At 41.6% G+C, this 26,484-nt stretch overlaps 1 protein-coding gene across 7 annotated transcripts in view; it reads left to right on the forward strand.

Moving 5' to 3' along the window:
* The window catches only part of FHAD1 (forkhead associated phosphopeptide binding domain 1), a 178,866-nt gene that overhangs the window by 114,195 nt on the left and 38,187 nt on the right, over positions 1-26,484 (forward strand). For 6 of the 7 annotated variants that reach the window (XM_072608943.1, XM_072608945.1, XM_072608948.1 and 3 more), the window contains 6 exons: positions 2,578-2,751; positions 3,940-4,165; positions 18,272-18,341; positions 20,044-20,150; positions 21,886-22,045; positions 22,305-22,410. In XM_072608943.1, the coding sequence (XP_072465044.1) occupies positions 2,578-2,751; positions 3,940-4,165; positions 18,272-18,341; positions 20,044-20,150; positions 21,886-22,045; positions 22,305-22,410 (843 nt within the window). The remainder of the gene's footprint in view (positions 1-2,577; positions 2,752-3,939; positions 4,166-18,271; positions 18,342-20,043; positions 20,151-21,885; positions 22,046-22,304; positions 22,411-26,484) is intronic. The other variant, XM_072608946.1, reaches the window with a different exon arrangement.

A 26,484-nucleotide genomic window follows, 5' to 3' on the forward strand; every position in this document is an offset into this window, starting at 1 on the left:
TGTGACCTAGGAGTGGTCATTTAACCTCCTGGAGCCTCAGTCTCCTCATCTATAGTGTGTGAGGTATAGCATCTCAGCACTCGAGAGATTGTTGTGACATTCTACAAAGTGCTTTATAAACTTGAAAGCCGACGTGTGGCTCAGGTATGTTGACTTCTCCAGGCTTCACTGGCAGAGAGAGCATCTGGTTTCCCCTGTTACTGTTACTAATATATTTGTGTAGCACCTAAGGCAGCTAGGTGGCACCATAATGCACAGAGCACCGGGTCTGGAATCAAGAAGCCCTGAGTTCAAATCCAACCTCAAACCTGCCTAGCGGTGAGACCCTTGCAAGTCATTTATTTAAATCAGTGTCTGTCTCAGTTTCCTCATCTATAAGATGGGGATAATAATAGCATGGACTTCCCAGGGTGGTTGTGAGGATCATATGAGATAATAATTGTACAGCAGTTAGCAAAGTGCCTGGCACGTAGTAGGCACCACATAAATGCTCGCTGGTATATTTATTATTATTATTTGAGGCATTTTACGTAATCATAACTCACATTCATATAGAACTTTAAAGTTTACAAAGCATTTTACACAGTAATAATACCTAGTATTCATGTAGCATTTTAGGATTTGCTTTATGTATATCAGCAAACTTGATCCTTACAAAAATCTTGGGAGGTTCAAGTCCTGCCACATACACATGCTGGCTGTGTGACCCTAGGCAAGTCACTTACGTTCTTAGATTACCCAGGCAACTCTTGATAAGAGGCTGATGTCCCTCAATAGAGGGAGTGTTTATACTGGGAATCCCCTATCCCAGGTGTTTGATGACATCTGTGTCAGAGGTCGGTAGGTATCAAGACTTCCAAGTGAATCCTGAATCAGATCAAAATACAATTGGGAAACATTAAAAACAAATAAATAAAAGTACAGTAAACATTTTGTTGTTTTTTGTTTAGTCATTTTCATGTCTGACTTTTCAAGACCCCTTTTGGGATTTTCAGGGCAAAGGCACTAGAGTGGTTTGCCATTTCCTTCTCCAGCTTTTTACAGATGAGGAAATTGAGGCAAACTTGCCCAGGGTCACATAACCAATAAGTGTCTGAGGTCAGAATTGAACTCAGGTCTTCCTGCCTCCAGGCCTAGCACTCCACCCACTTGTGCCACTTAGCAGTAAAACATAGATAATCATAATATATGGTTTTCTAAGCCAGTATCTAAGCCAACCACAGAGATCCTTACATAGAGTTTAGCCATCCCATCTCTATCGGAGTCTGATGATACTGCCCAACACCAAGAGAATCATGGCACTTGCTAAGTACCAGGCACTGTACGAAGCCCTTTACAAACATCAACTCATTTGATCCTCACAACAACCCTTTGAGTTGGGAGCTGTTATTATTTCCATTTTACAGATTAGGAAACTGAGACCAAGAGAGGTTAAGACTTGTCCAGAGTCATACAGTGTCTGAGGCTATATTTGAACTCAGGTCCTCCTGACTCTAAGTCCAGTGCTCTCTCTACTGTGCCACTTAGCTGCCCCCCTTTCTTTTTGAATTGGTGAATCCGTCTCATCTCTCCACTGATACATTTGACCTTCCTTAGTCCTTCTGCTGTCCAGTTCTTGTCCCTATCCTCCCTAGACAATCTGCTCGATGTCATGGAGGGAGGGAGGTCTTCTCTGGTTCTTGTAATGCCCCATGAAGAGCGGTGGGGCCTTTGGCCTGTTGGTGTGTATCTAACATTTATTATGTTAGGGAATGTCTGTGGCATTCCCTCAAATGTCAGGCAATTGTCCTTCAAATCCTTAATTTGCTCTAGATTCCTCTTTCCCTAGTTCTTTAGATCATTGGTAAAAATTCTGTTGTTCTGAGATTCTCATCCATAAAGCAGTCTAGAAGACGTGTTTAAAAGATGTCCATTTGCTGCAGGAAACAGTTTGGGAATGTTGGAAATACCACAGTTTCCCAAAGGGGCCTTTTAATTCAAGTCCCTATTTATAGCCTGCCTGAAAAGTTTCTACTGATCCCTTGACTCAATAGATTCCCCATCCAACTCCACACACTATAATCTGGGACCAGTGGTGACAAACTCAAACGTAACAGGGACCACTAAATTATACGTTATATATACCCCGCTCCTGCTGCCTGCATAGTGACTTAGTTTCGAAATATAATGTTATCTGTTATTATTGTATTTTCATTCATTTTGTCAAATACTTCCCAATTACAATTTATTCTGGTTAAAGTCAAACTCAGGAGTGTTGCACCAAGTGTTTGTCACCTCTGATCTGAACTACGAGCATTCTTTATCCACTTGGCTTTTCCTTTGTGGATGGTTCGGCCATTCTCCTTTGAGTGGCCATGGAGTACATAGGTAATCTTTCCATTATTTTTTTTCACTCACTGGGAACAACAACCTTTCTCTTCCTCATCCTCAGGCTTTGTATGACCCACTGACATACTTGTATAGCTTTGAAACTGATCTACATAAAACCAAGACAGAGCTCAATATCACTTCTACAGAATTGGAAAAAAACAAATGTGTTAGGTCTATGGTTCATTCGATGCTTATTGTCTCCTCTAGGAAGTGGAATCTAAATCCCAAGAGGGGGGACTTTTAAGCTCTCACTTAAATGAGACACTGACCATGGTGGAAGAAAGCCAACTGACAAATACCAAGGACCTAAAAGAAAAAGAATCCCTCACTCTGAGTTTGAGCAAAGCCTTGGCAGAACTCAGCGAAGCCAGAAAACAACAAGTAGGTTCAAATTTTGCTCTGGCTGCAGAAATTCTTCCTCAAAGCTCTCTCTCCCTATTCTTCTCCCACCTCTCCAACCCATCCTTTTTGGTCTCCTTGGCTGGGTCTTCATTCTCTTTCTAGTCACTGAGTCTCCACTCCTTACCTTTCTCAGCAAATGACATCCCACCTTGTGACTCCAAGCAAGAATGATTTTAAGCAGTTATTTTTCTTATTATCCATTCATTCAGGACAAGAGATTTCACTGGTATAGAGCAACAGTTCTTAAAGTGTGGTCTGGAGTCCCCTATGGGTCTCAGAGGCCCCTTCAAGGGTGCAGTGAGCTCAAAGCTATTTTCATAATAACACCGAGAGTGCCCGCAGTCAACTAGCTAAAAAATTGTTACTTACAGATGAGTTGCCAGTCTGATCTAGCAAAGGGATTTCCACACAGGCAGCTCCCATCATCAATTATCATCATCATCTTCATTATCACTCATGATCTTTATAATAACGAGCTTCCATGTAGCATTTAGGATTTACAAAGCATTTTATGAGTATTATCTTATTTGATCCTTACCACAACCCTGGGAGGTAGGTACTATTATTATCCCCATTTTACAGATGAAAAAATGAGGCAGTCAGAGGTTTTAAATACCAGTCATAATACTTAATAATAGCTAACATTTACATAGCACCAGCTATGTGCCAGACACTGTGCTGTATGCTTCATAATAATTATCTCATTTGATCCTCACAACAAACCTGGGAGGTAAGAGCTGTTATTAAATCCATTTTACAGATGAGGAAAATGAGGCAGAGGTTCTAAATGACTTGCCTAGGGTCACACAGCTAGTAAGGATCTGATGCTGGATTTGAACTCAGGTCTTTTAGACTCTAGGTCCATCACTTTATCCATTGTGCCAACCTCACTAATGAAATGATAAGACTGGACCAAAATAAAACAAAAATTCCAGTTAGATCCTACACTGAAAAGCCTCTGTCTAAGAAAAGTCACTTAAGGACCTAATGATCTCCATGAAAGGGTTCGAGTCCCACTAGTCACAGAATGTCAGGTAGAGAGTCAGAGTCCTTTTCATCTCACACCTTCATTTTTAGAGGGGAAACTAAGTCACCGTGGGATAAGTGAATTGTAAGCCCAGCACTGTCTTTCCACTGACCACCCTCCCTTTCCCTTTTCCCCTCTAGATCCTTCTGGGGGAACAACTTTTGAAGCAGCAGGAAGCCCTCAAGACAGTGGAGGAGGAGAAAAATCTGCAGAGGAGAAGCCTAGAGATGGAGATTATCCAATACAAGGAGCAGGTCAAGCAGCATTCACAGACCATTGTCACTCTGGAGGAGAGGCTACAGAAGGTGACCCAGCAGAACAAGGACATTGAACAGAAGACTGTGAACCTCAAGGAAAATATACCAGGTAAGCCATTCCCTTTAGCTGGACAGGCTTTTATGAAGCACCTACCGTTTACCCAGGCACTGGGTGGCTCAGTGGATAGAATGCCAGGCCAGGAGACAGGAAGGCCTGAGTTCAAATCTGGCCTCAGACCCTTGCTAGCTGTGTGACCTTTGGCAAGTCACTTAACCTCTATCAGCCTCAATTTTCTCATCTATAAAATGAGGATGATAATAATACCTACCTCCTAGGGTTGTGGTGAGGGTCAAATGAGATGACATTTGTAAAAGTGCTTAGTATGAGGGCAGCTAGGTGGTGTAGTGGAGAGAACACTGGCCCAAATCAGAAGGACCTCAGTTCAAATGTGACCTCAGACTCTTACTAGTTGTGTGACCATGGTCAAGTCACTTAACCCCAATTGTCTCCACAAACAACAAAAAAATGCTTAGCACAGTGCCTGGAAATGCTAGCTATTATTATTATTATACAGAAATGAAAAATCATACAGTCCTTGTTCTCAAGGAGCCTGTGTTCTGCTGGTCCTTGTCTACGTGCACAGAGAAGCAGGAGCCAAGGTAGAATGTGATTGAGTAGTTGGGGCAGGGAGGGAAGTTACTAGAGAAAGATTTAGACAAAGTGCTCTGGGAAAATTCAAAGAATTTACTGGAAGGTTGGAATCCCAGAAGGTTTCAGGACAGACATGGCACCCTTGTCAAAACGCATGCGTTATAAAACATTATGTCAACCTGTGTAAAGAATAGTTTGGAGAAGGGAGAGCCAGAAGGTAGGGAGAACTGATTAGGAGACCATTGAAACAGCCCAAGTAAGAGGTCAGGAAGGCCTGAATCAACATGGTGGTCATTATGAGTAGAAAAAATGAGATGGATGCAGGAAGGATTGATGAGATAGAATCAACAGAAATTAGAAATTGTTTAGATATGGAATGGGTTGAAAGAATAGGGAAAAGAAGAATCAAAGATAATCCCAAGGTTTTTAACCTCAGTTACAGCATCTCAGTCTTCAGCAGAGATAAGTTTGGAGAATGGGAAGGACTGGAGAGAAGATGTTGAGTCCAGTTGAGTATATGTTGAGTTTGAGGTGATTGGGGGATATCAAGATAGAAGGGTCCAGTAGGTAGTTGGTAAGGCAGGATTACAGTTCAGGAGCAAGATTACAAGTGGATATAGATAGATAAATGGATACTTAGATATAGATATATATGTGGGGAGAGAGAGAGAAATTCATCAGCAAGGAGATAAGCACTGGACTGACAAGACCTGATGAGATCAACAAGAAAGAATATAAAAGAGGGCCCAAGACACCCATACTTATTATGTGGGAGACAGATGATACTCATTGGATTGTAGACCTAGAGTTGGAAGGGACCTCAGAGGTCATTGATTCCAATCCCCTCATTTCACAGATGAGTAAACTAAAGCCCATAAAGAGGAAATAATTGACTTAAGGTCACACAGTTACGAAGAGATCCAGCAAAGGAAACTAAGAAACAGTCATTAAGACAAGCAGAAAACCAGGAGAGTGGCATCATGGAAGCCAAGGACTTATCAGAGAGGAGGGGAGCAGTGGACAGTGTCCAAAGCATCAGAAAGGTCAAGAAGGATGAAGCCTGAGAAGGAATCTAGAAACCCCTGCTAAAGCTGATGAAGTCTTGGGCCAGGAAATGAAGATCATAAGGTGATACTCTCTGTTAGAGATGCTAGACTAACGCTCAGGGTAGAAATGCATAGGGAATTAAAAGGAAAAGAATTGGTCATTATTGATGTGCTGCTGATTTTGTGCTCATGCATCAGAAAAAATCAATGTGCTGTTTTTTTCCCCTGAAGGAGATCTTTCTTGTGATAGCAGTTGTGTTCCGGTAGCACAACAATCTTAGGAGCTCTTTGTCACCACCAGTTATGAAGAAAAATGTCCCTAATGATTCAGGACATCTTTTGTACGGAGCTGGAGAGCCGAAGAATAGACACAGGAGGACAGAGCACTTTGGATGCTTGGGGAAACAGCATGAAGAGGAATTATCTTTTCTGCCAAACATTCTGAGCAGGGTGGCTTTTCTCTGTTGTCAGCTGCTAACTATTGTGGCAAATGCATTTTCAGAAACCAGCTGGAATTCATCTCTCTCTTGAAAAAAAAGACAAGAAGAAACTATGACTTAGGGAAGAATTCTTAATCAAAGAAAGGTTAGAGGTGATCATGAAAGAAAAAGTGGATAATTTTGACAATGTTTTAAGAAAGGAAGAAAAGAAAACTTTTGCACAAACAAAATCAATGCAACAAGGAAATAAGGGGAAATGTCCGTTGAGGGGAGTATTTTCATCCAATTATCTGATAAAAGTCTGCTATCTAAATATTTAGGGAATGGATGCAAATATATAAGACCAAGAGCTATCCCCCATGTTGTCAAAGGATATGAACGAAAAATTTTCAGACAAATTGTAAATTATCAATAACCATTCAAAACATTGCTTCAAATCAGTAATAAGAAAAAATGCAAATTGAAGCATTATCTCATTTGTAAATGAAAATTGGTAAAAAATGAGAGAAGATCAAAGTAGTCAACATTGGAAAGGCAAGGCATGTTGTTGGAGCCATGAATTGGTCCAGTTGTTCTAGAAATTTAATTTAGAATTAAATGAAAAATGACTAAATTGCTTATATACTTTGACCTAAAGAAATTCCACTACTGATCATGTACCAAAGGAGGTCACATACAGACATATCCCTCCCCCTATGTTATATTCATACATTTACAGCAGCATCTTTGTGTAGCAAAACAACAACAACACTACACAAAGTACATGCCCATGGATCTGGGAATGTCTGAATAAATTATGCTATATAAAGGTCATGGCCATATGATATTACAAATAGAGAAATACAGGAATATTTCTATAAATGGTATAGAGCAAAGTAAGCAGAACCAGGACAAAGATATACACAGCTATGATAATGAAAACAAAAAGACCAATCTTGGTGTCAGAAAGCAAATTTGGAAACATCACTCTGCTTTTGGCACTGAGGTGCGGAGCTATGGGTAGGGGGTGCTGCATACATTAATGCAGTCACTGTGTTGGTTTTCCCTGTTTTTCTTTGTTACAGGAAAAGACTCACTGAATGTGTGGGATAGATCCAGAAATGTCTGTGATGTAAAAAAAAAAGTAATAAAATCATCTTTATTATTTCAGAAATAATAAAATTAAATAAAAACAAAATGGAAAGAATCTCAGCTTTGGAGAACATCCAATGTGCCCAGTATTCATGTAGACCATGCTAGTCTCATCTGAGGGCAGAGATCACTAGAGGTAGCTGGGAGAGGAATCAGGGTGTCAGAACCCTGGGGCCAGGCTCCTCACCAGTGTTCAGTTGCTTAAGCAGAGCTAACACACAGTTTCTTACTTCCACTGTAATGATCAAGAATTAATGAGGATATGTCAAATCAGCAAGCACTTATTTCTTTCCTACTTAGTAGTATTTTTATAAAGGAGAAAGGCAAGGCAGTTGGGGTTAAGTGACTTGCCTGATGTCACACAGCTAGTAAGTGTAAAGTATCTGAGGTCACATTTGAACTCAGGTCCTCCTAACTCCAAGACCACTGCTCTATGCACTGCACCACCTAGCTGCCACCTGTTTAATAATATTTTATTTTTTCCAATTACTTGCAAAGATAGTTTTCAACATTCACTTTTACAAGATTTTGAGTTCCAAACTTTTTCCTCCCTTCCTCTTCTCTCCCCTCCCCAAGAAGGCATGCAATCTGATATAGGCAATACATGTACAATCATATTAAACATATTTCCACATTAGTCATTCAACAAGCATTGATTAAGCACCTACTGGCCTCCAAGTCCAACAGCTCTATCTTTTACTACCAGTGTGACCTGGCAAGTAATTTCATTTCCGTGGGCCTCAGTTTCCGCATCTGTAAAAACAAATCACACCCTTTGCATTGACAACAGAGAAGGATAGTGTGAATAAAATGCTTTGCACATTTTAAACTTTCTAGAAAAGGGAGGAGCTATTATGCTCATAAGGGGCCGTGTGAAAGCCAGAAAGACCTGAGTTCAAGACCCATCTCTCATATACTTGGACAAGTTATTTAATTTGAGGCAGTTCAGTGGTGCAGTGACTAGAGCAGAGGGCATGGAGCCAGGAAGACCCGAGTTCAAATCTAGCCTCAGACATTTACAAGTGTTATGATCCTGTTGGAAAAGTCACTTGACCTGCGTTTTCCTTATTTTCCCCATGTGTAAAATGGGGATAATAACAGCACCCACCTCTCAGAGTTGTTGTGAGGATCAAAAGAGGTATCATTTGTAAAGTGCTTAGCATGGTGTCTAGCACATAGTAGGCACTATATAAATGCCAACTACAATAATGATAATGAAAACTATTATTATTAGGCAACTCAGCTAGGTGACTCAGTGGATAGAGCACTGGGCTTAGCATCAGGAAGACTCTTCTTCATGAGTTCAAATCTGGCCTCAGACACCGACTAGCTGTATCACTTTGGGCAAGTGACTTAACCCTGTTTGCCTCAATCTCCTCATTTGTAAAATGAGCTGGAGAAGGAAATGTCAAATCATTCCGGCATCTTTGCCAAGAACCCCCCCTCCCAAAAAAAGATCACAGACACACCTGAAATGACTCAACAATAATTCTTTAAAACTGTGAGTCCCCGAGATGGTGCCAACTTTCATTGCTAGAGGGAGTTTCCTCACCAGGGAATTCCCAGTATCAGTGAACATAGGTATAGTCTTTTTTTGGGGTGTGTGGGGAGACAATTGGGGTTAAGTGTCTTGCCTAAGATCACGCAGCTAGTAAGTGTCTGAGGTCAAATTTGAACTCAGGTCCACCTGTCTCCATGGGCCAGTACTGTGTCCACTGCATTGCCTAGCTGCTCCATAGGTATGGTCTTTATGCTTTATGCCTATTTGACCTTTGAATCCCAGTGCCTGTCAGAATGTCCAATACACACGAAGAGCTTAATAAACCTGCCTAGAACAGCTGACTGATGGATCGGTAATTAGATCACTTGATTAGAATATTGTTTCTAACCCTTGGAGGCAGCAATTTTTTTTAACAAACCTGTAAAACATTGCCCCAAACTGTCACTTTACAAAACAGACAGACTTATGCCATGGTAGGAAGAAGGCCAGATTCAGTTAGAAGCCCAGCTCTGCCTCCTGCTGTGTGACCCTATCCAAGTCATTTAAGAGGCCTCTCTGCCTCAGGCTCCTCATTTGTATCATGAGGGTGTTGGATGGAGGGCGTCAGCTTCTCCCCTCCCAGCCTTCCTGCTACAAATCCCTGGCAGTCCCCTCTCCAATATGTGCTGTGAGTCACAAAGGGCAACATGTGACAGAGCGGGCACAGAATGGCCCACATTCACCTCCACTATTAGGAAAAAGAGATTATCTACAGGTCAGCAGTTCATCCTTTCTCCTTTTCAACAATCCTGATAGCGATCATTTCTAGAGCATTTTAATGTTTGCAAAGCACTTTATATATATTATCTCACTGATCCCCACAACAACCTGAGGAGGTAAGGGCTATTATTATCCCTACTTTATGGATGAGGAAACTGAGGTAGACTTGCCCAGACTCACACAACTAGTAAGGTGAAGTTTGAACTTGGTTCTTCCTGATTCTACATCCAGGGCTGTGTCCATGGTACCACAAAATGGGATCTTTCTCAAAGAGTTTAGCAGCTCATTCCTTGGCTTTTCCAGTACTTCCCTGTCCTTGAATTTGAGTACTTCCATATCCATGTTGCTATCTCTCAAACCCCCTGACTTTCAAGGGCCACATCCTCCTCAACCCTAGCTTTCACTTCAGCTACACACAGTGACAGTCACACTCTAGCTTCGTGGCCCTGGGCAAGTCACTTAAAGCGAGCAACCACTGCCTGCCTCAGTTTCCTCATCTGTACAATGGGGATAATAATAGCACCTACCTGCCAAGATTTTTGTGAGGATAAAAATGAAATGATAGTGAGGTAATATTTGAAAATATTTGCAAAGCACCTACAAACTTTGAAGTGCTACATGAACATGATGATCATTCTCATTATTAATGATAATAATAACATGGAGTTCAACGTCATCTACAGGTGTTCAAGAGCACCACCACCATTAAGATCCCTACGATTCTCTTATCTGGCAATCACCTGGCTATCTTCCCCCATGCCTCAGTGCCCCTAAACCTGTTCTTGGTCCTCGGCATGACCTTTGGTCCTTCCACCCCACCCCCCCCAGGTTGTCACCTCTGCTCTGGCTTCCCTTTGGTTTATTCCCAATCTTGACCCCGTGGTTTATCAGTTCAATGTTATACTGTCTTCTTTTCTTGAATTCCTTCCCCAATCCTTTCTCTCCTTGCTGCCCATGCCTCACTGAACCCCCAAGTTGGATCACTCCCATTTTTTATTCTACTGCTAGAAAAACCATATGGAACAGAGATGTAAAAACAGTGGCACGGGAGTCAGAGGACCTGGTTTCAAATTCCACCTTTGACTCTTACTACCTGTGTGGCTTTGGGCAAGTCATTTAACCTCCAGAGACCTCAGTTTCCACATCTGTAAAACTAAGGGATTGGATTACACCACCTCTGTGGTCCCTTCTAGCACGAGTTATGAGACAACTGGGTGATGTAGTAGATAGACCACGGGACCTGGAATCAGGGAAACTTGAATTCAAATTCTATTTCAGATACTTACTTAGCTATCTAACCCTGGGTAAGTGCCTAAACTTCTCTCTGCCTCAGTTTCCTCATCTGTAAAGTAGGAATAGTAATAGCCCCTACCTCCCAGGGTTGTTGTGAGGATGAAATGAAATATTTTTAAGGCTATATTTGTTGTTGAGTTGTTTCAGTCATGTCTGACTCTCCATGATCCCATCTGAGGTTTTCTTGGCAAAGGTACTGGGGTAGTTTGCCACTTCCTCCTCCAGCACATTTTACAGATGAGGAAACTGAGGCAAAGAGTATTAAGTGACTTGCCCAGGGCCTCACAGCTAGTAATTGTTTGAAGCCAAGTTTGAACTCTGGTCCTCCTGAGTCCAGGGTCAATGCTCTATGCACTATGGTGCCACCTAGATACTCCCTTTTCCTTCACTCTTGTCTCTGACAAAATGACCCTTCTCACTAAGGCTAACTCCATTACTTATACCCTTAACTTTATCTCCTCCTGTTTTCTCTGGGGGCTTGCCCTTAAAGTTATTCCCTGTCTTTTCTAACTGTCCATCCCTCCCTTTCTTTCTTCCACTCACTTCTCAACCCCTTGCAGTCCGGTTTCTTACCTCAATACTCAGCGGAAATTACTCCAGCCTTTTAATTGCCAAACTTCCATTCTAATCTTTCTGGACCTTTCTGTAGCATTTGACACTGCCAAGCACTCTCTTCTCCTGGATCCTCTCTCCTCTCTCACTTTTCAGACAGTATTCTCACCTGGCTTGTCTTGTACCTATCTGACCTCTCTTCATTCTCTTGCCCCCTAATTTTGGGTGTTTCCCAAGCTTCTGTCCTGGGTCCCTTTCTCTTCTCCCTCTGTAGTCTTTCTTTTTTGGTAACCTTGTAAGTGTCCTCGAGTTTAATGATGGATATGACTCCCAGATCTATATATACAGCCCCAGTTTTTCACCCAGGCTTCAACTCCGCATTGCCAATTGGTCACTTCAAACTGGATGTTCCAGGGACATCTTTTTTTTTCCTTAACAAGATTTTTTTCAATTACATGGAAAGATCATTTTCAACTTGATTTTTGTAAAATTTTGAGTTTCAAAATTTTCTCCCTCTCTCTCTTTCTTCCCTCCTCCCCAAGACTGCAAGCAATCAAATATAATCATGTTAAACATATTTCCACATTAGTCATGTTGAGAAAGAAGAATCAGAACAAAAGGGAAAAACCATGAGAAAGAAAAAACAAAAAACAGTGAAAATAGTATGCTTCAGTCTGCATTCAGACTCCATAACTCTTTCTCTGGATGTGGTTAGGATGTTCCATCACCAGTCTCGGAATTGTCTTCAATCATTGCATTGCTGAAAAGAGCTAAATTTAATAAAGCTGATCATCACACAATGTTGCTGTTACTGTGTACGATGTTCTCTTGGTTCTGCTCACTTCCCTCAGCATCAGTTCATGTGAATGTTTCCAGGTTTTTCTGAAATCCACCTGCTCGTCATTTCTTATAGCACAATAGTATTCCATTACATCCATATACCACAATTTGTCCAGTCATTCCCCAATTGATGGGTATCCCCTCAATTTTCAATTCTTGGCCACCATAAAGAGATGCTATAAATATCTTTGTACATCTGGATCCTTTTCCCTTTTTATCATCTCTTTGGGATACAGCCCTAGTAGTGGCATTGCTGGATCAAAAGGTGTGCACAGTTTGGTTGCCCTTTGAGTCCTAGAGACATCTTAAACTCAATATGTCTAAAACCAAACTCCTGACCTTTTTCCCTTAAGCCATTCCTTTTTCCATATGTCCTCATTTCTGTCAGAGGCTCCACCATCCTCCCAATCTCCCAAGTTCTTAACCATGGCACTTCCCATTTTCCTTCACCCCACATGTCCACATCAGTTGCCAAATCTTGCTTCTTCTACCTTCATAACATCCCTCACATCCAATCCTTCCTCTACCACATAATTTAGACCCTCATCACCTCTCACCAACATTAGCAACAGCCTCCTAAATTAGACTCAATGTCCCAAGTCTTTCCATGACAGTTGTTCATCCTACACCCTGCTACCAAAAGAATTTTCTTTAAACACAGAACTGATTGTGCAGCACCCATATCCAATCAATTCTAGTGGTTTCCTGTTGCCTCTAGGATAAAACATAAGTTCTGCTTAGCTTTTATACAATCTGGCCTCAATCTAAATTACTGCACTCATGGATATTATTTACCCTCCTACACTCCATGATCCAGTCAAACTGGCCTAAGTTATGTTCTTCATATGCATCTCCCTGCCTTTCCACTGGCCTTTCCCAATTGCCTGGAATGCCCTCCCTCCTTACCTCTGCCTCACAGAATCTCCCTCTTCCTTCACTATGAAGCTCCAGGTCCATCTTTGGCATGAAGCCTCTCCTGATCCCCCCAGTTGTCAGTGCCTGTCTTACCTTCAAGCTACCTTGTATTTGACTACTCTGTATACACACATGGTTATTAACTTCTGTACATTATATGTACTTTGTGGCATTTAAAAAGATTACAAAGATATAATTTCCGGGTAATTTAACCATTTTATTAATAATGCCAGCATGTTTATTCATAAAAGGATGGTCATTTAGTCATCTCTCTTAGACCAAAGATCCCTCAAGGCCGTGGGCTCACAGTTTATATGCCCTTGGAAGAACAGCTGTTCCTGAAAGTGGAAATCAACTCCTATGGGTGAACAATTAATGAGGAAATTAGTATTATAATGAGATGGTGGGCTACATTACAATGAGGGGTCTGGTGTAAGTGACTTAGATCACTCAAATCTTGATCAAAGAGACTTATTGATTTCTGATCATTTGTCTGACAAAAGGGAGGATCCACATTCTCCCAGAGCTATCAGAGCAAATACAATGAGCCGGACTGCACCCATTAGCCCAAACTTAGAATGTCTTTTACTGTCTTTGATTAGATCTCAGTCATCCTGGCTGGGTAAATCTATGAGAAAGATTTCCCATACTGTTTGACTTCTGGATGAGGAAGCAGAAAGGAGGGGTTCTGATTCAGTAATGAGTTATTTACACGTGAGAAATAATCATTTCTCACACATTGTTTCTCTCATTAGAATGTAAAGTCCTTATGAGAAGGGACTGCTTCATTCATTACACAGTGTTTATAACCCAAGTGCCAGGCACCTAGTAGGTACTTGATAAACATCTAAGTGTCTTCTCTGCAGGTGTCCACATCCTTAAAATAAAAGCAAAAATCTTCCTTTAGCTCTACCATTCTCTCAAGTTTTTATCTTATTTCTTTTCTCCCTTTCACAGTCAAACTAGAAAATAAGAATGATAGCTAGCATTTATATGGTGCCTTAAATTTGCAAAGTACTTTACATATGTTATCTCATTAAAAGCCTTGGGCACTCATTTACTGTCATCTTGTTAATTTCCCAGTCATCTGTAATCTGACTTCAAACATCAGTATTCAATTAAAACTACTCTCTCCAAAATGACCACTAATTCCTTAATCACCACACTGAATAGTCTTCTTCGAAGTCCTCATCCATCTCTACTTCCCTGAAATATTTGACACTGCCAGTCTTGATTTGGAGGCTCTCTCTCCTCTATGGGTTTCCATGACTTTGTTCTCTCTTGCTTCTTCTCCTACCTGTGCAGCGGTTCCTTCCTCATCTTCTTTTGCTGGATGACTGCCCATATCCCATCCCTTAACTATGCTTATAGCCTGGGGCTCTGTCCAAGGTGGTCATTTCTTCTCTTTCTATATACTCTTACTGATCTTGTCAGTTCCCATGGGTTTATCATCTCAAAGTTTATGCTTGCCAGTTCTATAGTAAAATATAAATATATGTATGTATGTATATGAGTGTGTGTGTATAGCAATTGGCTCCAACCTCACTCTTCCAGGGTTTGATTAGCTACTTCTCTGAGTCTTCCTCTAATACTATTGACTTAAGTTCCTATTCTGGATATCTTCCCATACACACTATTAACCACCAATGACTAGCACTCCAGTTCCATTTAATCAATTAACATTGATTAGCTTTTATAAAGAGATATTTACTTAGAAGATACAGCAATAATGAAAATACTTCCCCCCTCCCCCAGTACTTGGAGGACACATTCTCTCCCATACAACTCAGTCTCTAGAAAGATTAGGCTAAGCCTTAACAGTTTCTATATAGCACTGGTCCCGTCTTACCTCCCACCCCCAAAAAATAGTTTAGATCCAAATGTAGGCATTAGTGCTAGGTGAGTTCCTATCTTAGCTCTTGATGAGCTGTGTTCCAAACTCTGTTTCTTGCTCCTCAGAGCATTAATGCTAAACTGACTGCAAGACTCAGCCTGAGATTTACTCCCAGACCTCCTTCTCCTATCTCCTTCATCTAAAACAAAGGAACAAATTCTGAGGGCCACGTTCAGCCTCAGATGGGAAGGACCCATGACCTCTTCCTTCCAGTATTGACTCTTTCTCTCACCAGAGCATTGCCAGGAAGAAATCAAATCAGATCAAGAGAACAAAGAGGTTCTGGTCCATTAGTTGTTTTTGAATGTACCCCAAATTCCAGGTAGGAAGCTATTCAAAGGCACTCCTTTTCAATATGTAGTTAGCAGACTGGAACCAATTAGAGATTATCCACACATGTTCCGAAGTCCACATAGGGACTGCATCAGGTAAGCATTCTGCATATGCTCATAAGGACAGGCCTCATTGGCCAAATCTCTCATTACATATATAACCAGTCCTATTCTTTCCCCTGAAATCCAGTCTCACCCACTGGACGTTGCTAACTGGCTGTCACAAAGATATCTCAACTCAGCATGTCCAAACAGAACTCATTATCTCTCCCCTAATTATACCTCCCTGTTTGGTTTGAGAACACCACCACTCTCACTGTTGCTCAGGTTTGCAAACACGGGTACATCTTCAACTCTTCACACTCACTCACTTCCCATAGCCATTTGGTTGCCAAATCTTGTCATTTTGTCATGCCTCTTTCTCTCTACTCATGTAGCCCCAAATGTAGGGTGGGAGGGACTAGGACAATCCTTCATCACTCTCACCTGAATTGTTGCCATCACCTTCTAACTTGTTTTCCTGCTCCAAGTCTCTCTCCCTCTGATTCATCCTCTATACAGTTACCAAACGGTAATTCCTAAATCACAGCTCTGACCATGTCATCTCCCAGCTCAAAAGGTTCCAGTTAGTCCTTCTTACTTCTCAGATAAATTCTTTCAGTCAATATGTAAAGCCCTTCCCACTCTAATGCCAATCTACCTTTCCTAGTTTATTATACATTATTACATTCTAGCCAAACTGGTATTCTCACTGTTCCTCCCAAACAGCATTCCATCGCTCATCCCTGGGTCTACATAGACATTGTCCCTCACGCCAGGAATACGCTCCTTTCTCAGTGTAGGACACTGGAAAGAGCTCTAGAGTCAAAGGATCTAGATTTAGTTCTCTTTTCTGCTTTTGTTGTTGTTTAGTTGTTACCATTGTGACCAACTCTTTGTGATCCCTTTGGGGGAGGAGTGTTCTTGGCAATACTGGAGTGATTCACCATTTCCTTCCCCAGCTAATTTTACAGATGAGGAAACTGAGGCAAGGGCAGTTGGGTTGTACGATAGAGTGTTGGGCCAGGAGTCAGGAAGACTCTTCTTTCTGAGTTCAAATATGGTTTTAGACACTTACTAGCTGAGTAACCCTGGGCAAGCCACTTCACCCTCTTTGCCTCAGTTTCCTCATCTGTCAAGTGAACTTCAGAAGGAAACTGTAAACCACTCCAGTATCTTAGCCAAGCAACCCCAAAGTAGATGTTCATCATTTGGGGAACGGCTAATCCAATGGTTTGATGTGATGAATATGAGGGAATATTACTGTGCTATAAGAAATGAAAAATATGATGACTACAGAGAAGGCTGAGTAGATCAACACAACCTGATTCAGAAGGAACAAAATAATATCTACAATGACAGCAGCAATGGAAATGGAAAGAAGAAGCCCCAAACCATCAAAGTGGATGTTGCAAAATGACAAAGAACAAGCGTGGCTCCAAACACGAGAGGGGGAAGCCTTCTCCACCCACACTCCTTTGCAGAGCCGAGAACTCCACAGTTTGGGACATTGCACATTTTTTTCAGACTTTTTCAATATATTGATTAGTTTTGCTGCTTTCTCTTTTTTTCCTTAAAAAATATTATTTGTTATATGGGCTGACTTTCTATGAGAGGGAAGGGAGAGAGTTAATGGGAGAAATTTTGTAAATTTATTTAAAATAATATATTTATTTAAATTAATATAATATAAATATAATCCTTTAAAATATAAAAATATAAATTAAATTTATTAAAAATTTATTTTTAAAAAAAGTCCCTACTTTCCTTCAGTCTTTCAGTTCAGTACTTACTTCTCCATGAATTGCTAATACCTCTCTCTGTTATTTTGCATATATTTTCTGTTTATTGTTTCTTTACAATAGAATTTAAGCTCTCTGAGGGCAAGGATTGTTTTATTTTTGTCTCTATATCCCTTCCACCTAGCACAGTGCCTGACACACAGAAGACCTTTGATAAATGCTTATTGTTAAACAGTCCTGAAAGGTGGGGAGTCTGTCCACTCCTACTCTGACTTATCAGCCTGTTGTTTATAACCTGGTGGGATTTGACCCTCAAGACACATTTATTTGCCCATAATTTTTCCCATTACCTGATCCTCACAGCCTGCTTCCACCAATCATTAGGCCACACTGCCAGAAGTAGCCCATCTGGAACCAGGAAAGGATCAGCTTCCTTCCAACATGGCAACCCCATTCTCAGTTCCACCTACAACATGAATATGGTCGATAGAACTATGGCTTCCAGGAATAAGGAGACAACATTCCCTCTGTTCTCTTTCCTGATCATAACACATCTTGAGAATTGTGATTGGTTCTAGGTACCACATCTTATTTGAGGAAGGATACTTCAGAAAAGGATAAAGTAGGTATGGAGAAAACTGGACACTGTACCCTAAAAGGAAGAGTTCAAAACATTAGGATAATTTAGCCTGGAAAAGAAAAGATTTGAGGATGAGAAGAGGTAACTGAAGAATGTCCTCAAATATCTGAAGGACTTTCACGTGGGTGAGGAATTAGATTTGTTCTGATGGAACCCAAAGGGAAAAACTGAGAATGCTGGACCAAAATTGTAGAGAAGCAGATATTTGGGCTCAGAGTTAAGGAAGAACTTCCTACAAAAGGGAGTTGTCCAAAAGCCATTTGGGTTACCGTGGGGCATAGTCATTTCCCCATCCTTAGAGATCATCAAGCAAAAGCTGGATGGCCAATTATATTATAGACAATTTAGATTTTCCTCTGGGTTAGCCTAGGTGACCTCAAGGGTACTTTGATTCCTTGATTTGTATAATGATTAAAATCATTGCCCATTTCTTTAATAGTTGAAAAGGAAATACAGAAAGATCCTTTTCTAAAGACTCTTGCCACTGGAAAGTCATATGACAACCTAATGTAAGTATCCTTAGAAATATATTGCTTTTTTTTCTATGTTACCTCAAGCTCCCCCTATGGGTTGCAAAAGTCCATTAGAAGATTTACTAGCTTGTGAGAAATATGTCAAGTTTCAGATTGCTAAATGTTTCATTTGATAAACTTTTCTTAGATTTCAGTCAATTAAATATTTAAGCACTTTGTACTGTAGCGTCAAGACATGGTGCTCCATTATAGCAACAGAAATCAGACACAGTCCCTACCCTCAAGGGGTGTATGCACTAAGAGAAGAAATTTAAAAAGATTAGATAGTCTCCCCCCACACTGGGTGCTAGTATTCTAGGTTAGGAAAATTCCCCGTACATATGGAGAAAAGCTAGAGAAAACTAGCAGAAAGGCATGCCTTCTAAGGTCCTCCCAGCTCTGACACTCTGTGTTCTACTGGCCCTCCCAGCCCTGATATTCAATGTTCTAAGATCTCTCCTACCTCTGACATCCTGTGTCCTAAGAGCCCTCCCAGCTCTGACATTCTGTGTTCTCAGGGCCCTCCCAGCTCTGATACTCTAGGTTCTAAGACCTCTCCCAGCTCTGACATTCTGTGTTCTAAGGGCCCTCCCAGCTCTTACATTCTGTGTTATTCTAGACCCTTCCCTGCTCTAACATTCCATGCTCTAAAGTCCATCCCAGCTCTGATACTACATATTCTAAAGTCCCTTCTGACTGTAAATGATGTGACCCTATACTGAGGAAGTCCATAGTAAAGAAAGAGATAATATGGTATGAGATTAGTCAGAAAGTTAAAAAATAAAATAAGATGCATTGGAACTGGCCAGTCTTCTTGTATGCTTGACTTTAGTACCAAATTTCATTCACTGAATAGACAGGTCAATCCTTGACTTTCAAAGGAGATCTCAGTTTCTTCAGTCTACATCAATTTTCCCATTTGTCTGCCTCAGGGCCCAGCTTTTCATTTTGCAGAATGCGTGGAATCATTTCTCATACAGACCCACTCCACTGCAGATTAGCAGTCCAAAATCATTAGTGCTAGATAGCAGTTATCTTCTCCCACACCTATTGTTACCTATACAAACAAACCTCAGCCCTAAGTTTACTGAAGTTTTAGGGACTAGGATCAACTGGTGTCAATTTAGCCACTGATATCACCTCTCTGTGCCTCAGTTTCCCCTGTTATAAAATAGTGGGATTGGACTAGATAATCTCTAAGGCTCCATCTAAATCTGACAGCTCTGGTCAGTATCCTCGGCTCCATGACCATTCCAGTTCTAAAAATTGCTTCCAGTTCTAATAACTTCATATTCTAAGCATCCCTTCCAGCTCTGACAGACTATGTCCCTAAGTTGCTACTTAACTCTGATGTTCGATGTTCTAGCTCCTTTCTAAGCTTTAACATTTTGTGTTCTAAGATCCCTTCTGGCTAATATTCTCTGTCCCATGAGCCCTTTCTTTCCACAAAGGTAATCTGTTCCAATGATTACTAATGTTTTCCCAGTATAGTAACCTATGATTTGCTCTATTTAGTAAGACACACACACACACACACACACACACACACACACACACACACGCACGTGCACAAGTCTTCATCAAACTTAAAAAATCAGAGTTCTTACTGTAGTCTCCCAGACCTTGCCTTGAGACAGATCCTTTTCATGTGATAGTACATGGGATTGGATCTGATCTAACCCTGTTTCATTGATTTCAGGGAAGAATTCCTGGTTGCCCAGAAACAACTCATCTCCCAGCATGAGCTCATCATTGCCCTGAAAACAGACCTTTCCAAAAGCCAAACCCTGATTTCTACATTGAAAGGTATGTCCACACACTCAGTCATTCAGCTGAAGATCCCAAAATTCTATAAGGGGGAGAAAAGGTAAAGTAGCTTTCTTTGTATCTGAAAATTCTCAAGCTATAAGTCATTGGTGAAATGCTTTCTTTCCTTGGTTTATGTGATTTTTGCTGAAGATTTAGCATACACAGCCTTGTGTGTAGAATTTTCTGTCTCTGAGACTGAGTGACCTAAGGGAAAATCCTTCACAATGAACGTTTCCCCTGTATCAATACTCATACTACAGAGGTTTGCTGATACTACTGGAGGAAGTGTCTCATTGAAGGTAATTAATGATACTTTGCTTCCCCTTTCTGGGCCTCAGTTTCCTCATATATAAAATGTGACTTGGTCCCTTTGAGACCTATGTTCCAAAGTCCTTTCCAGGTCTGATATTTTATGTTTTCCCTTCTAGCTCTAATAGACTGTGTTCTAAGGCTCCTCCCAGTTCTGACATTGCATGTTCTAAGGGCCCTCCCAGCCCTGACATCCTGTGTTCTAAGGGCCCTCCCAGCCCTGACATCCTGTGTTCTAAGGGCCCTCCCAGCTCTGACATTTTATATTCTAAGGCCCTCTTAGCTCTGACATTCCAATCTATAAAGTCCCTCTTACAACAATTTCTACCCAATTTTAAATGCTAAGATTTTCCTCTAGGTGCAAATTCTTGAAGAGATATTTTGAAATAGCTCTTATCTTATAGGAAACACAGTCTAGGCTGAAGCTAGTTCTAGAAATCCCAGTATCGTAGAGTCTTAGTGAAGTGCAGAGAGAAGTCCTATGCCTTGTCCTCACTGATCTTTAGACTTTGAGCTGTTAGGCTCGGATTCAGATAGGATGATTTTATTTGTTTGAAGATCCAGTCCTTTTGTTTGTTTGTTTAAAGGAAAGAGAGAGTCTGGGAAATGTACCTTCTGCTTTTAAGCAGACTGAAGGTCCAATATTTTGTACCTTCTGGTTAAACCAGTTCTTGAACTTGAAGGGGTGAGAGTAAGAGAGGAGGATCAGGAAGGACAGAGCTCTCCCATTTCAGTGCTGATGCCAAAGGTTCTGGATCAGACCTTTCCCCCTCCTTCTCCCCCTCCATGCCCCTCCACTCCTGGCTCTTCCATCTATTTCTCCTTCGTATTCCTACTCCACCCCACCTTTTTTCTTTCAACCCTGACAAAGCTACCCCTGTGCATAGGAGTGAGGGGACCTAGTCAGATTTACGGAGCAGACTGTCATTTTTGATGGGAGGGGGTGGTGTCCCACCATTGTTTTATTTTTTTCCCTGTCTTCAACTTTGGGAGTTTCAAACATTCTCTGAGCTTTGGTCTCCTGAATCAGGCTCTATATCTACATAAAATCCCCCAAATCATTTTTGGCTGGACTCAACCAATATGAGTGATTTTTACCTTTGGTTTTATGGAAGAAAACCAAATTTTCCAGATGCTTGATAAGTCACTTAACTCTCCTGGGCCTCAGCTTCCACATCTGTAAAAAAGAGAGAGCTGGATTAAATGAGCTCTGAAGTCCTACAAATCTCTTCCTCATCTGTAAAAAGAGGAGATTGCAGTAGGTAACCTCTGAGGTTCCTTGTAGCTCCAGATCTAGAGTTCTATGATTCCCTGAATAACTTTTAGGATGTATCTCTGTCCATTCTGTTATTGTGGGCTGGGTAGATCTGGCCACACTGTTCATCCACCAGTTCTCAGGGGTGGATCTTTCTGGCCTTTTCAGCTGAGTTTGATGAGCAGCTAAAAGCAGAGATGGGGCAGAATCTTTTCCTGGTCCAACAACAGAAACATGAGTTGAGCGAACTGAAGGACAGACTGATTCAGATGTCCAACCTGGTGGAGAAGAAAAACAAAGAAATTGAAAGCTTAAAGGATTGTCTAAGGTACCTGCCCATAATAGAAGACACTGTGGAGTCCTGGGAACTCTAAGGAATGTCCCTTCTGGGCTCATCAACCTGCCTGAGGGCACGGGGCAAGGGGTAGTTGGGAAGGGGTCTCCTGCTGTGGGCCAGGATCACAAATATCAAAACCAAATTGTTCCTGCCTCCAAGGAGCTAGGGTGTGGTCTTCACCAAAGGGGTCTGGGATCCCCTGAACTTGATTCAGTTGCTCCAGATTTGAAGCCTCTCCAATTCCCTCCAGCTGCAGAAACTCCATCTCTGAAGAAACTAAAAACATCTGTACCATGCGTGATGTGGGGATACAAGTGGATGGTTCTCAAAATGACCTGTGCATCTTTAACCAAGATGTGAGTAGCCCCACTGCATGGCCTACTGCTGGGGGGATCCAAAAGCACAGAAAGTGGGGGCTTACTTAGAGACATTCAATCTAATTCACCAAATGTTTACAGAGTATCTCCTGTGCATAAAAAGTCCCCATTTTGTTCCTGATCCCCCAAGTCCAGTGGTGCTTACCCTTTTCTCTGTCACTGACCCCTTAGGCGGTCTGGTAAAGTCTACAGAGCCCTGCTCAGAATCATATGTAAATGCATAAAATAAAATATAGAGTATTACAAAGGCAACCGATTATATCAAAGTTCAGTTGTCTAGAGGTAGATAGAAAAAGAGAGAGAGATGAAATACAGAAATAGAAAGAGATAGTTATAGAAATAGATGAATACATGTGTGTACATATATGTACATATATAAGTTCACAGCCCCCAGATTAAGACTCTTCATCAGTAGCGTCCTATCCCCCACCCTCAGTAATACTGTTAATATATTTTGTAATTCTCTATCTCTGTACATGCTGTTTCCCCTCCCAGCCCCCATCAGTATTCAAGCATCTCAAGGACAGGATGCTTGGATCATCCTGGATCCAAGATGATCATAGATTTAGGCCTGAAAGGAACATTAGAGACCACCTAAGCCCAAACCCCCTTACCCCTACCCTGTTTCACAAAGGAAACGGACATCCAGAAAAGAATCAAGGGTACTAGACTTATGCTTTCTTGTAAAACTCCCTTATTTAAAAGATGAAGAAATGGAAACCCAGAGATATGTCTTGCCCAGGGTCATGTGGGTAGTACGTGGCTGAGGGGAGATTCAAACCTCAGTCCTCTGAGTCCAAAGCTATTGCTTTCCCCACTATACCACTGCTAACTCTTTTTTGTCATCATATTCCCAGCACAGGGTCTGACACATAGTGGGTGTTTAATAAAGGCTTGCTACATTGATTATAAGGCATTGAGAATGCAAAGATGAGAACTGCCTTATGCTCAAGGAGCTTAAGGAGGAAAGGGAGTGAGGGAGAGATGCCCAAAGATAAAGGCATTTATCATGGCAGTTACATTTGCAAGGGATAAGACATGTACATAAAGGGCTTTGGTGCAATTCTTTGAATGACTAGATGCACGGGGTGGTCCACCAAAGTGCCCTAAAATATCTGAGGAGCAAAGGATCACTTCTAATTAAGGGAATAAAGGCAGGCTTAATGGAAGAAAAGTGGCAGCTGAGCTGGTCCTCGAAGGAAGGGAAGATGGCAAAAGATAGAAGCAGGGTACTTGACTGGGAGCAAGTGGGGAATCCATTCTAGTTATGAGCGAAACCATGGCCAAAGGCAGAAGCGAGAAAGGAGAAAAGGAGAGCAGAAGTTGGTGATTAGTGTAGTTTGTCTACAGCGCAAAAAACTTGGAAGCAGGCTTGTAGAGGGGTCAGAGAGCTAGCGTCAAAACCAGGAAGGCCTGGGTTCTAGTCTGACCAGACACATGTGCCTGGGCAAGTCATTTGACTTCCCAGTATTCTAGGCAACTGTAAGTTACAGAGAAAATACTCATCTGAATTAGAGGAAGTGTCCCCACCCAGTACTACTGAAATCCCAGGACTAATTCCCTATCATCTATGGACCATACTTAGTTTAGGGTTGGAAAGAGAGGGAGTTGATACAATGGAAAGGTGGATTTGGAGTCAGAGGACCTGGTTCTCTATGTCACGTTGAGCCCTTTCCCTTCTGTGGGTCTCAGTTTCCCCTTCTGTATAATTTGTGTTCCATTATATCCAAATTCCTCCCAGCTCTGGAGCTATGATCCTAGGAAGCCTCTGAGGTCCTTCCAACTCTGCTTCAGGAAAGGAGAGTAATGAGAAAGAGGTTTCCCCATTGCAAGAAGGAGACACACAGACCCCTATTGCAGGGTTTGTGTTGCTAAAATTGTCCTTAATAATCTCATTGTAGGATGCAGTCCCACCCTAAGGCGTTAGCTTTCTCTGCTATAGCCAGAGCAGTTAAATGTTTATTTCCCAAACTGGTTAGACTGAAGACTTTATGGAAATGAAAATCAAGGTACCTAAAATAAAACCTTTTGAGTCAACATTCAGAAGCCAGACCAAACATCTCAGCCAGTTTTCTCCTTTTCTCCTTGGCATCTTTCCCCTGACCCCAACAGCAACTGCATGCAGGAAAGCCAGCTATAGCTGGGTTGCTTGGATTGGGAGCTAGCACACAAAGCAATGCCTCACTTCAATCTCTTAAAGCCATCTTGTGATGGGGAAAGTACTTAAAATCCAGCCATGGTCCTGAGACTCTGCTCTAGCAACCTGACTGCCCTCACTCATGCTGTAGCTACAGAGAGAGAGAGAGAGAGAGAGAGAGAGAGAGAGAGAGGAAGAAATGGAAATGGAAAACAAAAAAGAGAAATCTTTACTAATTCTGTATTCTACTCTCCTTCCTGCTTTCAAAACATGCTAAGGTAAGGGTGGGGACCCTAAGGCCTCAGGGTCACATGTGGACCTTTAGGTCCTCAACTATGGCCCTTTGACTAAATCTAAACTTCACAGAAGAAATTTGTTCTGTAACACTTGGATTCAGTCAAAAGGCCATACCCAAGGACCTAGGAGATCCCATGTGGCTTCAATGCCACAGGTTCCCCACTCCTGCTCTAGATCTTATTTTAGCTATCCTGGTTCTGTCTACCCATGTTCTAGATCTGGCTTAACAATTCTGATTCTGACAACCCATGTTCCAAACCTTGGCTTTCCACTTGACTCAGATCCATTGGTGCTGCCTTTACACAACACATTGGTTTTATCTCTTGAAAGGTTCACAAGGAAGGACTGGCATCCCTTCTACTGTTGAGATAAATATCTTCCATCTTCCAAGGGCCAGTAGAATAAATTCACTAAAAGTTGGGCAACTATTTACACCAATTTAATGCCTAATAATGATACATATAATGAGATATAGGGTCATATGTTGGGTTACAGGGGTCTTAGAGACCATCTAGTCTAACCTCCTTATTTTTGCCGATGAGGCAACTGAGACTCAGAGAGATGAGATAATTTGCCCAAGATCATAGAGTTGATTAATGGTAGAGCCAGAATTTGTTTAAAAATTTAGTATGATTTTTCAAAGCAAAGAATCACAGCAAATAGAATCTCTGAAAAAGCTTAGGAGGAAAAAAAGGTAGAGAAAGACTTTATTTAAGACTAAGAGTAAAGACAACTGCACTTTGGTGCCAATGCCAAAAGCTCAAGAACAGTTCTCTCCTATTTTTCCTCCTTCTCTTCTTCCTCTGGGCCCCTCCTTTCTTTCCTCTTCCCCCAGTCTCTCCACCTGTATTCTTTCTCCTTTCCCTCTTCTTATCCATGCCAAAGCCAGAAGGTCACATGGGCAGGAGCCAGAAGGTCTGATCTGGTTCAGGGGGATGGATGGAGAAGAACCCCCAGCCATCATTTTTTCTCCATTTCCACCTTCAGTGGATTTAAACATTCGTTGCTTTTTGGCCCCATTCTCCTAGGTCAGGGCCTACTCCTTTAGAAGACTCAGAGTCATTTCAGGTCAGAATTACCCAACATGAATGATTTTTCCCTTTGGCTTAGTGAAAGGAAACCAAGTTTCCAGGACGCATGCTAAGTCACTTAACAGGCTAGTTTCTCCTCTGAATAGAGATTGAGTACAACTTCAGCATGGGGCAGCCAGGTAGCTCAGTGGATAGAGTGCCAGGTTTGAGTCAGGAAGATGTAGCCTCAGACTCTCACTAGCTGTGTGACCATGAGCAAGTCACTTAACCTCAGTTTGCCTTGGAGGCGGTTAGATGGCTCATTGGATAGAACATTGGGCTCTAGTAAATCCAGCCTCACACAGAGTAGAAAATTGAAGTTTAGAAAGAGAAAAGAACTTGCTCAAGGTCACAGAGACAAGCCTGTATTTGAACCCAAGACCTCCTGACTCTCTAAGCAAGTAAAGGGTTTCATCTTTCATCCTTCAGCAAACTAAGTGGGGTAATGGGATGTGTGTTCAGGTTGTGTCCAATTCTTCATGAACCCATTTGGGGTTTTCTTAGATACTGGAGTGCTTTACCATTTCCTTCTCCAATTCATTTTACAGA

This window comes from Notamacropus eugenii, chromosome 5 (assembly GCF_028372415.1).
Source record: "Notamacropus eugenii isolate mMacEug1 chromosome 5, mMacEug1.pri_v2, whole genome shotgun sequence".
NCBI classification, from domain to species: domain Eukaryota; kingdom Metazoa; phylum Chordata; class Mammalia; order Diprotodontia; family Macropodidae; genus Notamacropus; species Notamacropus eugenii.